This window comes from Scophthalmus maximus, chromosome 14 (genome assembly GCF_022379125.1).
Source record: "Scophthalmus maximus strain ysfricsl-2021 chromosome 14, ASM2237912v1, whole genome shotgun sequence".
NCBI lineage: Eukaryota > Metazoa > Chordata > Actinopteri > Pleuronectiformes > Scophthalmidae > Scophthalmus > Scophthalmus maximus.
Genome location: NC_061528.1, coordinates 3,247,361 through 3,265,340, shown reverse-complemented (window position 1 = coordinate 3,265,340; position 17,980 = coordinate 3,247,361). Strand labels below are relative to the sequence as shown.

Genomic DNA, 17,980 nt, shown 5'->3' with positions numbered 1-17,980 from the left:
TCTCCAACAGCAAGATGAACCCCGGCCAGATTCTCATTAATAGGGGAATATGCAATTGATATCCCTCAGCTATCGAATTCGCCATGAAAGGCTGGACTCAGTGGGAGACGGTGCGTGCCAACTGAGGGGGGGGGGATGTGATGTGATGTGGGGCGGCGGCAGCTCTGTTGACCAGACCTGGTCAAAAACTGAATCCATATTTCTCGCCCACATACCAGCAATATATATTTCTTTTATGATACGGCCTTCAGGACGCCGTGTCCAGCACGGGTTCAAAGAGAAGTTTCAAATTAGTCTCACGGTAGTTGTTTGAATAAAAGTCCCACATGGATAAAACAAAAACAAAAAAAAGGTGATTTATGAAATTGGCGACAGGTGAATTGATAATATTTCGTCCCCCTGTATGAAAAACTAAGTTCCTTGCTTCACAAGAATATACATCTAGGGTCTTTTACACATTCCAGCCAGTCGTAGAGCACATTTGTCCTGCGCGAACCCGCAGGGTAGAAAGGATGTGGAGGTCTGGACACGGGAGACTAGTACTAATACCTCCCCACAGGGAAATCCTGTTTGTTTCTTGCTCCTCTCCACAGGGAGGTCAGAGGTAGACAGGCAGGGATTCATGTCACTTTCCCATCATATCGGATTTTCCGGGGGAGAGAAGAAGAAAAAAGAGAAAGAGAAAAAGGGAAGAGTGAACGGACATATGCTGAAATGTGGCGGCCAAACACCACATTGCCTCGCTCCTTTTATGTAAAATAAATAAAGAGATCGTGTCACTTCTATTCGCTCCAAAACAACAAACGAGAAAACGGAACCGCACATGCTCCGGTTTGTGTGGTTGATTAAAAAAAACCAGAAAAACAACTTATGATTCATGACGATCCGTCGTGAAGACGCTTGAATTATGACCTGGATGTTAACATGAGAGGATCTCGCCAACTTGGCCAATGATACAAGCACTTTAGCTATTTAGTATACAATCAATTATTTTATTTTTTTATCTTCTGTAAATTCATATGTTGCTTTTACTCTCAGCGATTTGATTAATTCCACGAAATCTTGAATCTGAATGTGAAAACTTTGTCTTGTTTACGTCCCGTTCACTGTTGGATGATTCTGCCACTCAACACAAACACATCAGCGGATTATGTTCCGCCTGACAACAAAGGTTTTTTAAATTCAATGCTCTTTGTGCTCTTTTCCAGGTGGAAGCACCGGCACCTCGCCCACCACCTCCAGCACAGGAACCCCCTCCCCGTCCGGCGCGGCGCACCTCCTGTCCCCCTCCTGCTCCCCGCCGACCTTCCACCTTGCCCCCAACACCTTCAACGTGGGCTGCAGGGAAAGTCAGCTGTGCAACCTGGGCCTGTCCGAGTACCCGGCGTGCGCCCGCAGCAACATGGCGGCGCTGCAGGGCTACGGCGGCCTGGCCGACAGCTCCTACGGACGCCTCCAGGCCGCCGGGGGCCCCGGGGCCTCCGCTCAGCCCTCCGAATCCTTCCTGCCACAGAGGACTTCCTCCTTGATTGCCGCCGGCATGCAGGGCGGCACTCACCCATCCCTGGGCGGCGGCGGCGGCGGCGGCGGCGGCGGCGGCACCGGGGGCAAGATGGACGCCTACGGCGGTCAGCTCGGCTCCTTCCCCGCCTCGCAGCTGCAGTACGTGATGCAGGCTGGAGGCGGCTCCGGCGCTGCCTCGTCCTCCTCATCCGGCTCCTCCCCTTCCTCCGCCCACATGTTCAGCGGCGGCCACCACCACGTGCAGCAGGGCTCCTACAATGCTTTCTCCCTGCACAACCCTTACAACCTGTACGGATACAACTTCCCCACCTCCCCTCGCCTGGCCGCCAGCCCCGAGAAGCCCCAGGGGGGGCTGCTGTGCTCCTCCTCCCCCGCCGGGGCCTTCGCCGAGCGCCAGTACCTGTCCAACGGAGGCATGGACTCTATGCACATGATTGGCAACAACAGCGGTGGCCAGCAGGGCGGCAGCTCCTGCGACGGGCGCCAATACGGCTCCTCCTCTCAGATGTCCATGCACATGGTCTAGAAAGCCGAGATCGGAACCTCGCAGTCCTCCGTGGGTCTTAAATCTTTCAGCCGAGAAGCGAATCTCTTAGCTATGAGCCCGGTTTCGGTGTCGATGTCGAACTGCCGTTAATGTACTGAAGTACAAAACGAACCTTTCGGCAAAAGGATATCATCTCATGTTTCTGTTTAAAAAAAAAGAAGAAAAAAAAAAAGACTCCGCACCACTTACGAAGCAACACGGAGTCAAAGTATTATTAAGTTATCTGTGTTTTTGTTTTTTTAACGAAGTGAAAAACTGGGACAGCCTTCGGATGCTCTCGCCGTTTCTGACGAACCAAAACGACACATGGAGGCGTGAGACGGGGGAACGAGGAGCCCACCTGCTCCGGTTCGGAGGGATGATCGGTTGTGAATATGTCGCGGTGCAATAGCAGCAACGGCCTCTTCGAGTGACTCGTTCTTGATTTTTCGGGGAGGGGGGGGACGACGACTCAAAAGGCCGCTTGGGTCGCGGCATCCTGTTACCGAAGAATCTTCGCTGTGATACCAGCAGGTTGTGTTTTCACTTCACGCAGCACTTGTGTCATATCGTTTTTAGAAAATGTCAAGGGGGGGGGGGGGGGGTCAGCGGCGTCGCCGTCGTGGTCAGAAGTTCCGGGCCGGAATGAAAGGGACAACTGGACAAGACTGCCGGGTGACTCACCGCTCCGCATATATACGCGGGAGCGTGGGGGGGAAACGTACGACACGCGGACGCAGCGAGTCAAAGGAACTGTGGCAGTCGAGTCAACGGAGGAGCCGCGCCTTCGCCCTGCAGCGGCGCGGCGTGTACACGAGGACTCCACCACACAACTTCTACTCGTTTTCCTCATCGGCTGGAATGGCTTCTCTATTTTTTTTGGAGTGGATTATGTTTTGAAGCATATAAATATATATATATATATATATATTAAAAAAAAGATGGCAAATGCAATCAATAACATAAGCTTAAAAAGGTTGTTGTGTGAAAAGTTATTAGAAAAAAGAAAGAAGAAGGAGCGATTAAAGCAAAGCAGAGTAATTAAAGTATGTTTTTTGGCGTGTTGTAGAGATGTGTATTTAAGTGCTGAGCTATATAACAATTTTACAGGCCGACCGGTTGTCAAAAATGTGTGTGGGAGAAAAAAAAGGGAAATAGCTAAATAATTCTTCTTTTTTTTCTAGGCATTTAAAAAAAAAAGAAAAACTGTAAATACAGGTGCCAAGCACATAAAAAAAAAGCTCAATAAACGTTTTAATTCATGTACACGGCTTTGATGAGCAGCTGCTTGAAGCGTGTGTGTGTGTGTGTGTGTGTGTGTGTGTGTGTGTGTGTGTGTGTGTGTGTGTGTGCGTGTGCGTGCGTGCGTGCGTGTGTTGTAGGTTTTACTTATCTTATGGGGACCTAAATGTGTTTATACATTACGGGGACTTGTCGTACCTATGGGGACAACGTCAAGTCCCCGTAATGTGTGTGATAAAAGAACAGTTGTAGCTGTAGGTTGGAGTAAATCTCAAAGGAGATTCAACGTAAGTCAACGTAATGTCCTCTTGAGTCGTGGAGACACTTTGCCAGGTGTCTACATGTCTGCGCACGGCTCTTGTCACCGTGGCAACGTGACAAACTCTGTCGCTGAGATCAAAATGGCGGCAAAGGCCAGAGAGCCGAGGCACTCGGCCGGTCGCCCACATTAATTTGGTCTCGCCACGGATCGATGTTCCCGACTATCTGAGAGGAATCCGCCGACGGGGAGCTGCGGTGCTGACCGTGGACCACCTCACACTCAGCACTTTGCAAGGTGATGAAGACAAAACAGAACGTTCCATCGGTATTTCACCACAAAGAGGCCGAGGCGGAACTCAAGAGGGACGCGGGAGTTGATTATGGGAGCAAAACAAATGATGGTGTTTATAGCAGGTAATCAACGGAATAACGAAGCTTGTACACCCGGGAGGTTTTATATTTCACAGCTATTTGCTAATTGACGTCGGGAAATGACTGATGAATGATTTACTTACTAAACAACTTATTGCCCTTTGGGAAAAAGTAGGAGGTTGTGATGGTGGGAGTTCTACCGTAGCGGTCAGTCGAAGCCCCCGGGTACCATACGATACCAAACAACTGACATGATTATTAATCGCATGAGATCCCGTCCCGCCGCGTCTAAAACTCACACATCTGCTCTCCCGCACATCACAGGCACGGGGCTTCAAACGCCGGTGCGATGTGTCGATCATAAACCAAACGGGGGAAGAAAAAGGCCCAAAACGGAGAGAGACACACATTCCCTCCCTGCTGGTTCTGTTTATCGAGAGCGCGGCCCTGCTGTTTTCGCTCGACCCGCGTAAAAATGCGGCAGGCAGCGTTCAGGGTCATTCCTCCTGCTTCTTGGGGTTCCCCCCAATTGTTACAGGGGGGCAGACTGGGGGGGGGGGGATTTAGCCGGGGCCAATCAGCATCCATTACACGGATGTCCTCTGAGCTGCTACCCCCCCCCCCCCCCCCCATCACTTCCTATCATGCGCATGGCCCCGGCCGTGAAATATCATATCTGAACCATCAGAGGAAAACGAAGGAGGTTGCAGCACCGTGGAGACGACGACGACCCCCGGTATTGGAAACACCTGTTTTGTTTTTTTTCCTCCTCTCCAACCTTGACTTACTTCAAATAATGACGGAATAAAGCGCATGATTTCATAATTTGGCTCCGCTCCACCTATCTGGACATTATTTCCAATAATTATTCGCATTATTTGTCTGATATGCTCCCTCCCTTGTTCCAGCAGAGTTGAAAATCACCATTCCCCCCCCCCCCCCCCGGCCCCCGCCGCCAATTTCCCCTTCGGGGGCCTGCTGAATTAGGAGCCGTATTTGTAAAGAGGAGCGGCGCACATGGATCCGCGGCATGACATAATGCACATCGGGTCCGTTTTCATACCGTAAACCGTCCATCAGGTCCCTTGAGTGGAAGAGAATGGGCCGAGCTTGAGCATGGAGGGCCACTCGCGCCGCCTTTCATCGTGGCCGTCTCTTTCATTAGGAACGGAGTATGCAAACAATCCCGCCGCCGGCTGATTAATGGCAGAGAGCGGCCGGCGCGGCGTAAAACATGAAACCGCAACAATGTGAGTCGCGGGGAACCGGGGACTTTAACGAGATCCTCCGACGGAGATGAGAGGGATCCGGTGCCTTGTCTGCTGCGATGGGCCCATTCTGAGTGGCAGCACACTGACTGGAGGTTTTTCCCATAACCCCCCCCCCCCCAAACCCCCCCGGTCTCAACCATTGATCTTTCTCCCCGAACACATTTCAGACATTTTAATAGACTCAGAATCACTCTCTGGAGAACTCTACTGGATGCTAGTCCAGCCGGGGGGGGAGGGGGGGGGGGGGGGGGGTCAGTGACCATATGAAAGAAAAAAGAAGAGGAGAAATATTGTTTTAATTTCTTGGATGTGAGGGTCTGGTTTTGATACGACAGCGTGAGTTTATACCAGACGCTCCAATCAGAAATTCCTGGTAAACTATTGCCCTCTTGTGTTTATCCCTCTCTTCTGCTGGAGATTCCTCGGGCTCGACTCATCTCCGCGATAAATTATCGCCGACGGGAGACGCAAACCCACTTTTCGGAGGTGTTACAGTGCGCCTGACATGTGTAGCCTATTGAAGCACTAAATCATCGCTCTTTCACAAAGGACTCGCGCATACCTTGGGCCGCCTTGCGCCAGTGTTTTTCTTTTTTTCCTCTCTCCTCCTCCGAGGGAACATCTTGAAGCTATTTTAGGACTGATAAAGTCATGATACAGATGTCAACCCTCCAAAATAAAAAGAGAGAAACATACAGACTCTGGTGATGTGGCCAATGTTTTGCACTGAAAAAAAAGGCCGTCCGCTGATTTAATTACCTCATCTCATCACACACGATATCGTAACTGCTAATTATGACGCAACCGTTGTTATTCAAACAAAAGCCGGCGAGAGAAGAAACACTGTAGGTCAGTTTCCCTGCGTCGGTGGCCTTGACTGCCGGCTGTCTTTATTGATTATGGACAAAACTAAAAACCCCTGAATCGTGTTTTTAATAAAAGATCCCGGGGAGGTGACGCTGGGATCCAAAAATAATTATGAATTTTAGGGCAGGACTTGATTGTTGATGGGAATCAAATTTTAATTCAAGATTATAAAGAAATAATTTTGTCATGGCAACTTTCCCATCCATCCTCAATGGTCGCCATCTTGGCTGCACAGCAGCAGGGCAGGAACAACCCACGTATTTCAAATCATGTTTTGAACCCCCCGACTCAGGACCGGCCTTGTGAAGTCGTAGTGTTTGGAACGAGGTCGCCACTGGTTCATTCCCTCACACTTGAACAAACCTTGAATCTGTATCCGCTGACATCCACATATCTTAATCCTGAAAATCAAACTTTGAACCAAACCCTGGACCCAGACAACAATCCAAAAGTTTGAACTTAAAATAGATTAAAGCACAGAGAAGTGGGTAAAGTTATCTACGCTCGCTCACACACACACACACACACACAAAATAAGGGGGAGTAAAACGCACTAATATTCCCACACTCTCAGAAAAAGGCCTCAGCGATGGCACGCAGGTCAACAGGAAACAGTCTAAATGATTTTTCTTCTTCCTCAGGAGGGAAAAGAGATGTTTGAGATATAGTTGACCCCCACAGGCAGGTGGTTCTGATAAAACCCCCCGGCCCAGATGGAGACAGGCCCCGTCCCGCCGCGGCCCCCGGGGTACCCTGCCTGCTGTGTACAAAGACTCCCTGCTGGAGACGCCCGCCGTGTCCAAATGAAAGAGGTCCGGTAATGTGTGGCAGTTTGCAGGCAGCTCCTCGGAGATCCAGCGTGTAGTGTGACCGACCGGGCAGGCGACCTGGATATGGAGGCCCCCGTGGAGGGTTGAGTTTAGAGTGTGAGAAGCAGAGTGGTGGAGTGCGAGAGAGGGCTGTGCAGTGGTAAAAGGTAAATTGTGCTCGAACACCGCTGATGAATCCGTGAAGTCAACTGGACCAAATTGAATTGACAGCGGATTCATCGTGGACGAAGCAGCAAGTCATTCATCAAGCAAAATATTTGGGATTTCCAGGTAATCAGATCATGATATATCTATCCACTTTTCTTTGTTTTACATAATGAAAAACTGACTTTTTGGACATCTGCATGTTGAAGTAAACATTTGGGGATTCGGGCTATCTGGGTTACTGAAAAGGTGGAATGTCGATTGGACGATTCGGGGAACAGAATCTGCAAAAGCCTTGGAAGGCTACCAGGTCGGCGAGTAGCCGTCTGGAAGGCAATCTGCGCCACCGACTGGTGGCTAGCCACAGGGGAAGCAGATTAGGAAGCAGATCTTTAGGAGATATGAGACGTAGCCGTACAAGTGATGAAGGTGATAGGCTGAAGACGGACTTCCACCTGTAGAACGCCACCTCTTGGACAAATTCTGGGGGTCCTGACTCCCAAAGGTTCCCAGTGACTCCAGGAAATCTGGCTGTTCATTATGAAAAGGGTATTTAAGTAAATGGCAGGCTGAGTAAGACCTTGTCTGCCAGTTCCATGTTCCTCTGGATTGCACCGTCACGGCAAGCGGTAGTACTTAGGACCTGAGTAATGAGGAGACAGGCAGGTACAGACGACAGGTACAGTAGGGGTACATACAGGTAGCAGGAACAGGAGTGCACAGCAAGAGCAGTACAAAGGGGGCAAAAAAACACAGAGACATTAGCAAACAATCAGGCAATTGACTGGGGGAAGAAGAAGTTATAGTAAATACTGAGAAGCAGATGAGGACAATGAGGAACGGGTGTTTGGGGTAGGCGGGGGAAGGTTCAGTGATTGGAAATGGAAAACAGGTGAGCAGGTGGATCTGGTAACAGGAAGAAAAGCCGTTCGCTTCTCTGACGGCGCGGTGAGACCGGAGAGGCCGAGACAGAAATCATTGCAGAAAATTAGGAACGGCAGCTCGTTATCTGACTCTGACGACTGGTGGCGATAAAATTGAAGAGCATCTACCCTGGAATCTTCGGGTGCACAGAGAACAAAAAAGTGCACAGAGTAATGGAATGGACATGGTAAAGATTTCCTGATTTATTGCATCTAATATAGGACAAAAGGTGTAAAAGGTTGTAAAAGAAATGCTCTTCTCAATAAGGCAGGTTGTCGCCAAAGAATGGATAAATCTTCTGAAGAGGTTTTGGCCCAGATGCTGTGCAGCCTTTATCCATCCCAAGAAATCTGACAGTCCATCACATGTCGCCTTTAGAAAACCCCCAAGAAACTGATTTAATAGACTTTGAGTAACTACCAGGAAGGTTTTTTTTTCCTCCCCCCCACAGGCTGACAAAAGAAATAACACGTCAGTATTTTGAAAGTCAGCTGAGTGAACTATTGCATAATTTACCGCTGGAGCTGTCCGAGCTTTCCCCACCTAGGCTCCGCTCAGCTGGCTCTGCCGGCACTTTACATCAAAGCTATACGAAGTATTCGCGGACGCCCATCGGCACCGCGATCCGGGTCAGCTTCGCCCGAAAGACTACAAAAGAGAGCGAGGCCAGAGGCCAGTGCCCTACATGACGGGGCCATCCCATAAAAAAAACAACGGCGCTCATAATGGCGTGCTGGCAAAAAAACAGCATGCCCCCTCTGTCCTTGACGCCGCCCTCAGAGGGCATTCGCAGTTTCGCCACTTTGCTACGCTCGTTTATTTTTCTCAGGAAGTTTAATATTTTGGATGATGTGAACCATCGGGCAGATTAGTAAACGCAGACCCTAATACCCCTGCTGCCTAAACATTCTGAAATATGTTCCGAAACAACACACACATGCGTTCCATAAATCACCTTTTATAATGCTTGTCACATAAAATGTTACTATGACTGCGGGCTTGAGAGCATGTCCGCTGTGTTAAAGCTGGCCTGGGTTCAGGACGTCCCCCCCCCCCCCCTCCCCACAACACCACCATCAATCTATCTATGGGGGCCATACATGCCTGCTGGTGCGTGTCTGAATGCGAGTTTGAGAGTGGCAGCTGCGCTCCCTCATGGACCTCACCTGCACCGGCTGGGCAGAGGCCAGGGACGGATTGGCAGAAATTTCACGGTGACATTAGCGAAGCCGTCACGTGGGCAAAGCGTCCGACTTATTGCTCTCGGTAGAACAACATTCTGTTTGTGGTCCGGATGACACTTTTAAGCAACGGCCGGGGGGTAATCCCCCCCCCCCGGTAAAAGGCCCCCGTGAAAGCTCGTTGTGCCGCGTTGCGCTAGCTTCAGCCCCGGGGTCGCATTGCGACGTGTGCTGAGAGGGGGAAGAACAGGAAGCCGAGGTCCCCGCTCTCTCTCTCCCTCTCTCTCTCTCTCTCTCTCTCTTTTCCCTGGTGGAATTCGGAGTGGCTGCACATGTTCGGCAAGTGCGTGAAAAACTTGTGTGTCAAAAAACACCCACTGGCCAACTGCTTGAACTCTGCCAAAGCCTCTTTTAAGTCCCTGAAATGCACAGCTGGAAGACAAAAGCAGGCTGTGGATGCGTGCGTGTGCGCGTGTGTGTGTGTGTGCGTGTGTGTGTGTGAGCGGCAGTTACAACACAGTAGCCTGGCGAGTCGGCAGTGAGCGTTCACAGAAGTTGTGTGTTTGTGTATGACCTGGCGGCCTCTTGACTTCACTCCATCAGGAGGCATGTGGGCAGTTCATGGGTGTATGTTTGGGGGTTCATGGGTGTATGATTGGGGGTTCATGGGTGTATGATTGGGGGTTCATGGGTGTATGTTTGGGGGTTCATGGGTGTATGTTTGGGGGTCGGCATTATTCTGAGGACACATTTATTTCCCCGAACTCGTTTTGCCGACAATTCATCCGAATCTCTTGTGTGCAAGATTATTTTTCCAATACGGCCGGGGATGAATGAGTCATGTTCCCATCGTGCTCTTGAATAAAATCGCTATTTTAAACAAGAGGTTGTGCAACCTCATCTCCAACGGCCACTGCTTCCATAGTTTTGTCTTTTGTTACGTTGTCACTCTATACCCATATTTGTGGTATGGTTATTTTTTCAAGGGGAAAACGGGGTTATGGCCCAAAGAAATGTGGCTCAGCATAGAACTATCCCAATAATTATGTATTCATCTTTTATTCAAATAACCTAGACACGAAATGGAAGTGACATTTATGAAAATACAATAATCCAAAAGTGATGAATAACTTTTAAAATGAAACTTTCAAATCCCAACAGGAAGAAGATCTTCCCCAGCAGCACATGGAGGACGGCAGGTGGTGCGAGCGCAAAAAGCTGAGTGATTTTCATCCTCGTCCCCTTTTGTCCCATCTCATGTTGTCACTGTGCTGCTCAGTTACTGATTTTATCTGCAAATGTTTGTTTTTTTATTGCGTCTGTCTGTACAGGGTACGAGTGTAGTACTCACTTCACGCACAACGGGAGTGTGTGAAACAGTCCCGTGTGCGAAAAGCAGTTGGGACGTCTCACAGCGTGTACGGTTTGCGAACGCCCTCCCTCCGCCTAATCCCTCGCACCTGCTCCGCAAGGGAATGCGAAAGTTAAATTTACAACCACGACTAAAGACCCGGTGGAAAGAAGATTTTAAACTGGGGATGACTCGGACGTTTGGACTGCATAACACAGTCGTAAGGAGTTCTTTGACAGTTGATTGCGGTTGAGCCGCCTGCCCATCGCAAATGAAGTCATAATTTCCCGGAGCTAGATTCAAATGAGACTGGTACGAAAACTCTCTTATAGCAGTTTGACAGTTTTGATTTTGTATTTTGAGTACACTCTACATATTTCTATCTCAAGGGGATTCGCCTGAATGATTCAACGTTAATATATTTCTTTGCTCCTTCCGGGACGCACATGTACGAGCAGCCACGTCTGTTGTCCAGATTGAGACCTCAGGCTCAGTCACAGCCTGGCCAACAGGTTGAGTTTGTGACCGCGCGCCTCTGGCCACAGATACTCTGGCCCCTTCGGCACCTAATCCACTTAAAGCCAATTACAAGCCTATTACTGTGATCGCCCTCTGGAAAATGACAACGGAGCAGAGTCTGCGCTGGAGGGGGGAACCGCAGAGCAGGACAAAGCCCTCAGCTCCGGTTCTCTACATGTCAACGTCCAGCAGCTCTGATCTTCTCCATGTCCCCGTCCAGCAGCTCTGATCTCCTCCATGTCCCCGTCCAGCAGCTCTGATCTTCTCCATGTCCCCGCCCAGCAGCTCTGATCTTCTCCATGTCCCCGTCCAGCAGCTCTGATCTTCTCCATGTCCCCGTCCAGCAGCTCTGATCTTCTCCATGTCCCCTTCCAGCAGCTCTGATCTCCTCCATGTCCCCGCCCAGCAGCTCTGGTCTTCACCATGTCCCCGTCCAGCAGCTCTGATCTTCTCCATGTCCCCGTCCAGCAGCTCTGATCTCCTCCATGTCCCCGTCCAGCAGCTCTGATCTTCTCCATGTCCCCGCCCAGCAGCTCTGATCTCCTCCATGTCCCCGTCCAGCAGCTCTGATCTTCTCCATGTCCCCGTCCAGCAGCTCTGATCTCCTCCATGTCCCCGTCCAGCAGCTCTGATCTTCTCCATGTCCCCTTCCAGCAGCTCTGATCTCCTCCATGTCCCCGCCCAGCAGCTCTGGTCTTCACCATGTCCCCGTCCAGCAGCTCTGATCTTCTCCATGTCCCCGTCCAGCAGCTCTGATCTTCTCCATGTCCCCGTCCAGCAGCTCTGATCTCCTCCATGTCCCCGTCCAGCAGCTCTGATCTTCTCCATGTCCCCGTCCAGCAGCTCTGATCTTCTCCATGTCCCCGCCCAGCAGCTCTGATCTTCTCCATGTCCCCGTTCAGCAGCTCTAAACTTCTCCATGTCCCCGCCCAGCAGCTCTGGTCTTCCTTCTCTCCCACTTGACTTGGTTATGTCCATCCGCTGCAGCGGTCGTGATCGATAACATCACTGTTTCGGCTACAGAGAGGTAAAAAAGTGTTTGAGGGGCAAGTTCCTACTCTGACAAAGACGAGATTTACAAAGTGTTTTGTGTCTACGGGCACTTGGCCGGACACATCAACCCCCCGCCACTCTCTGACAGTTTAACTGATTTGGAACACGTATCATAAAACAATGGGCTTGTGTTGAGCTGCCGCTACAGGGTTACACGTGTTTCCACTGATCTGTAAAGTGATGAACGTCCTTCTCACAGTTCAGCTCACACAGTTTAATGGAACAAAGCGCTCGTGGCCGTTTACCACTGAGGCGGAAATCTGTCGCCGATCCGGCGTCATATTTCATATGCAGTGCGACGCAAACCATAAACATTTTAGCGAGTTACAGTAAAGGCCCCGTGAAGATCAGAGTAGATCTTCTTGAATACGTGGTGGATTTCTGCCCAGGGCCCGGATGTGAGAGGGATTACAGAGGACCACGATGGAGATCGTCCTCTGAAGCGCTTCGGAACTTCCGTCTCGTTCACTCCTTCACAAAGAAAGCGTCGGCTTAAAGAAGCAATGTGCAGGAATTTGGAAGATCTGTCAGCGGGAAATTCAACAATATTCCCGGTTATGTTTTCATTATTGTGAAATTAACAATCATTGTGCTTTTTGTTAGCTAAGTTTGAGCCGCTTATATCTACAAAGCGAGCAGGTCCTCCTCCACAAAGCCCCGATGGAAGTTTTCTTCTTCCATTCCAAAATTTAAGGTTTTTCAAATCACCCGATAAAGTTTTCGAGCTCGAGAGGAAACGTTCACTTTACGTCTTTCCAGCTAACAAGTCAGTTCTTGAGACAATATTGGCCATTGTTAATATCTCACATGTAAAAAGACAAATAATACCCAGGCTAATCTTGTATTACTTAAACAATTAACACATTTTATTTTCACTCTTGAAAACCCTGCCAGGACACAAAAGCTTGATTTAAATTTTTTTGACTGATGTTTTTAAAACCACTGTATCGTCTCCATGGTGATGCAACATGAACCCAACTAGAATCCGAGGATGAACTGAGGACTAAAAGACAAACAGCACTTTATAATCAATTGTATTAAAAGTGATGGGATTGCACAGATTCGTAAAGCAAATCTGACTTTTTTGAAATGGAAGAAAAGGTTTTTTTCAGTCGTTGTTGTTGGAGTTATCCCTCATGCACTGTCCTATGTTGTGCAGATTGTAAAGCCCCTTTGTGATTTGTTAAAGGGTAATATAAATAAACTTTGACTTGACTAGTGAGTTCATACAACTAATGCTACCGATGGAAAAAAGAAAGAATTGTTTAGTATTAAGAATATTTAAAAGAAATCATGTTTCACTTTATCGCTCTTGAATCATTTTTTGCTGATGATCAATTAATCAGCAGATGTGAACCGTCGGCAGTCTTTCTATGAGAGAAATGAAAACAGTTTCATACTCGAGTCACGCGACGACAATCACAGTGTGTGTGCGGCGAAAACACAGCAGGCGGACAAAAAGTGTGTGTGTGTGTGTGTCATCGTACATATGGCGAGCACACGCACGCATTCCCTAAGCATCACATACGGGACGGCACGTTGATTTAATTACAAAGGAAGTCGGCCCTGCGACATCTTTTTATCGTCTTATTTACGACGTGTTGTGGCCGTTCGCGTCTAAAGCGACGGAGCCGCCGGGGGGGGGGGGGGGGGGACCCGGGGCGGCAGTTAGTCTGGAATTCAGACCACTTGCGTTGGGGGAAAAGACTCTTGTCACAGGAAAAAAAAACATCAAAACAAAAACAAATGCGCCGAGAATCAACTTGCTCGTAATAATAGGTTCTGTAATATTCCTCGTGCGGCGTGTTACACGTCGCAAAGCTCGTGAAACGACCATTTTCCCCATTACTTTTGACATAGATATATATATTACATATATACTGGGACATATATTACATATACATATATTTCATATCAGGATATTTCTGCCAAAGCACGACAGGTGCCGATACCTCCTGCGAGGCCCGTGTTATAAATCTCATCTTGCATTAGGTCAGGAAACCTTTTTCCTATCGAGGGGCCATTAAAACCTTTTATATAACATCCCTCGAGGCCCCGTGCAAGAAATCCGGTTCAGCTTCATGTTTCCAGCTCTGTGAGTTTTGACACTTGTTTCTCTTGGGAAGTGTGACATTTACTTCTCTTTTCTCGACAGTCGCCATGATGCTTATTACCTACAAGTGTGTGTTTCGTCCACCCTGACAGCCGGGACGGGGCCACCCTGAAGGACATGTCGGTCCTACTCTTTTACAGTATTTTCTTTCATTGCTGAAAACATAATTGCTGCCGTGAGAATCTTTCAGTATTTCCGAGTTTTTCCTTGTGTTTATGAATTGTCCTCGCCGGGACGGATCACATTGGCCCACAGGTCCATATGCGGCCCGCAGTCCGGGGGGGTTCCCCAACCCCCCCCCCGCTTTAGATAAAAGTGAACGCAACGCAATTTTTGGAACGCACACATGCTCCTCTCTCGCCTGGACGTCCCAGTGTAATTTCATATTTCTTTTTTTTTAAATTATCGTTGCCAGCTTTAGTTGTATATGTTACAGAGCAGGCACACTGGGACCCTATCTAGTTACCACTCCTCGCTTGTATGTGCGTGTGTTTGCGTGCGTGCGTGCGCGTGTGTGTGTGTGTGTGTGTGTGTGTGTGGAGAAAGGAGGGTGGCGTGGTGGCGTGGGGCGGTGGGAACGTTTGTTGAGTGGAAAATGGCCTCTAAAGCTCCTCTACTCACCTTTCGCAGTGACAACATTTAGCACGGTGTGCCGACCCCCACCACCACCACCGCCACCACCCCCACTCCCCTTTCTCACCCGCTCACCGCCCTCCGCTCTCTCCCCCCTCATCCACATTTCCTTTTTATGGCTTTGCGACCTGTTTTCGGAGTGATAGAAGGATGAAGTGATTTTGCAGTAAATGCCCTTCAACAGATGGTCGGACATGACAGGGGATAGCGGGTGGTGGTGGTGGTGGTGGTGGTGGTGGGGTTTTGCAGTCGGGGGTCTTGGTCAAGCTCCCACTGCGGTCGAATGTGACAAAATGCAAAGTGGAATTCGCCGGCCCCTCCAGTCCAGAATTGGCCCGGCGAAAGAGCATGTGAGAGGCACGGTGGCATGTCCTTCGCGGGCCGCGCGAGCTTGGGTGACAGCTGCGATGTTTATAGGCCGGCTTCGATGACAGTCGGGGGGGACCGCTCGGATCTTTTCAGACAGGAATTAGGTTTGTCATCAGATTCTAAAATCCCCCTGATTTATGACATTTCCACTCCTGTTTTCCCCCGTCCACCCCTTTGAACCCCACTGACAAAACACCCAGCGGGGGGGGGGGGGTGGGGGGGGGGGGGGGGGGGGGGGGGGGGGACGGACGATGACATTCGGCAAAACAGTTTGTTTGTTTACCTCTTACTTTCATCACAAAGGATCGATTTCTGCCAACAGGCACCACGACGCCGCTACGTCCACACAATGATAATCACTCTTTGATTCAGTGACACTTTCACGACACCAATTTTGTTGGTAGTGTAGCCGGGACTTTGTGGTGAAGTTCATCTTGTACCTCTTCAAGTTAGTCTTCCAGGGAACCAGCACAGTCCCTGTGGCGTTTGTCTTTATGAAATGAGAGTGAATCACTGTGACGTGCACAGACACCGGAAATCTCTCTCGGCTTTGGTGGATCTCTGACGGGTCACATTTTTTAAAGCAGTTTGAACTCCAAAGATTTTGAAAATAGTTGAAGGATTGGCAAAGGTTTCCAAACGTTACCATTTTTTGATCACAGATCAATTTCTTTTGATTTTATTTTTTGAGGTTGATGTTTAATGCCTTTTTTATTATCATTTATTTTTGTGTTACAACATGTACTTTATGAGACATTTCCCTAACCCCTAACCCTTTTGAGATTGTGAATACCCCCCACCCTTCTATCCCACCCCATATCTCCACAGCTACCATAAATCAAAACTTGATTGTGTCAGTATATGTGTCAGGATATGAATCAAGATCAATTTAGTTTCTATCAGATATGAGTTTCTATCCAATTCTACCGTTTAAAACAATGTCCAGTCTCATGGCATTTTCGGAAAATGTATATTTTTTGAACAGTTTAAGGTTTAGCTCAAGTTCAGGGTTAATAACGCAATGTGAACATGATGGTTGGAACTAAAATATTGTCAATGTACTACCGCCGTGAGATTGGTATTGGAGCGATTTGTTGTTTGGTTTTAAATCGCCGACATATCTGCCCCTCCCCCATCGTTTTATGACTGAATAATATGATACGCGAGACTGGAAAGAGCTGTAGCCTTCGTCGCCCCTGCACACGAGGACGAGGAGGAGGAGGAGGAGGAGGAGGAGGAGGACAGGTATTCAGAGGTCGTAGAATTTAACACTGAGTTTGTGCCCGAGAATCAGAGCGTGACCAGATGCAGAGAGGGTTTAACGAGAGGCTGTTTGGTCAATGTTGTCTGCGAATCAACAACCTAAAAATAAGAGTCTTACGAAATCTAGTTCTCGTTCCCCCGCATTTGCAGAGATTTTCTGCGTGAAGTTGCCATAGTGTAGTGTAAATATACAAAATCAAGCGAGAGTAGAAACCTGCAGCTGCACTGCGCTTATTGTTTCGTGTTTCTGTCATTCTACCCGTTTTGAGGTTCAAAGTTGATCTCAGAAAGGCCGGAGCTGAGGCGACGGCAGCTCGACGAGCACAGCTAATCGCCCTTTTAAATAACCTGGAATAACCAACAGTGCGCGTTCGTCCCCAAAAGCTGCTCCGGAGTTTTCGGAAAAGCCCCCCCCCCCCGTCCTTTGTCAGCGCGATTTGACCACGGCCACGGAAATCACACAAACGGTAGATGCAGCGGCCGGTAGTCACGCTAGCCCTCGAGAGACGACGCTGCCGCCACAAGGGGGCAGTAAACTTCACGACGAATGCAGACGGGCAATTGGAGATTTTATACGCCGCAGAATTCCACTGTTCCGAGATGTGAGGAGATATCGTTCTAAACCGTATCAACTTAGCCCTGATTGGTCAAGCACTTCTTGCCCGGTTTGTCTTGACGCCACCCCACCGTGGTCCTCAATATCGCCCCCTCCCCCTAGTGGCTGGGAACAGAGGGGTCACAACATTGCTTTGCGTCATTAACTTCACTGCGACTAGCGTGCGATGGCTGATCCTGTGATGAGCGAGCGTTTCCTTGTCAATGGCCCCCGTCGGTCACCCAATGAGAAGGGATTATCCAAACCCCATCTTTTACATAGAAATCGACCCGCTGAGAAACAGACCGATGCAGAGATTTACAGGGAGAGCGACGTCTCCGGTCAACAGGGGGAATGAAATGACAGAATGTCTCAGCCGACCACCAATTAATGAGATTATGTGTGGGACGTCTCGTGTAATAGCAGGCGGGCGATGTCAGCGCGGTCGTGTCGGTGAGGTGGTTTCAGGGGAGGCACCCCGGGGCAGAAAACCACGGGGGGGGGGGGGGTATTTTAGGAATCAGCATTTCGGAAATAACTGTGAAATTGTTTGGTTTCGCAATACAAAGTCAAGGCTGAGATCAGAGATATCGATTCTCCCTGTCGTGCGTCACGTGGAATAATCACATTGATTTTTACGTTTTGATCTTAGTGCAACTGCTGCATGAAAGTTTTTCTACGATCATTTTTCGTTCAGTAATTCCAGGACACTTTTTTTTCTCCACCTGTTAAACTACAATTCCATGTTTGGAGCTTTTCCAAATACTTACGTTGGGAATTTAATGAGGTTGCAACAACAGAATTCAAGCATTGATTGAACATGTTGACACCAGCAGGGACTGGAACATGAATGAACACACGTGTAAAGGGCTGATTGGTCACGTGTACATGGCAGAGTAACTGGTGTTCTCCAGGGGGAATCTACCTGGTCCACCCCATTAG

At 49.0% G+C, this 17,980-nt stretch overlaps 1 protein-coding gene across 1 annotated transcript in view; it reads left to right on the top strand.

The window, feature by feature from the left end:
• The window catches only part of tbx15 (T-box transcription factor 15), a 32,963-nt gene extending 30,314 nt beyond the window's left edge, over positions 1–2,649 (top strand). The window contains exon 8 of the mRNA XM_035604860.2: positions 1,209–2,649. Coding sequence (XP_035460753.2) covers positions 1,209–2,050 — 842 coding nt within the window. The 3' untranslated portion in view covers positions 2,051–2,649. The remainder of the gene's footprint in view (positions 1–1,208) is intronic.
• The last annotated feature ends 15,331 nt before the right edge of the window (positions 2,650–17,980 follow it).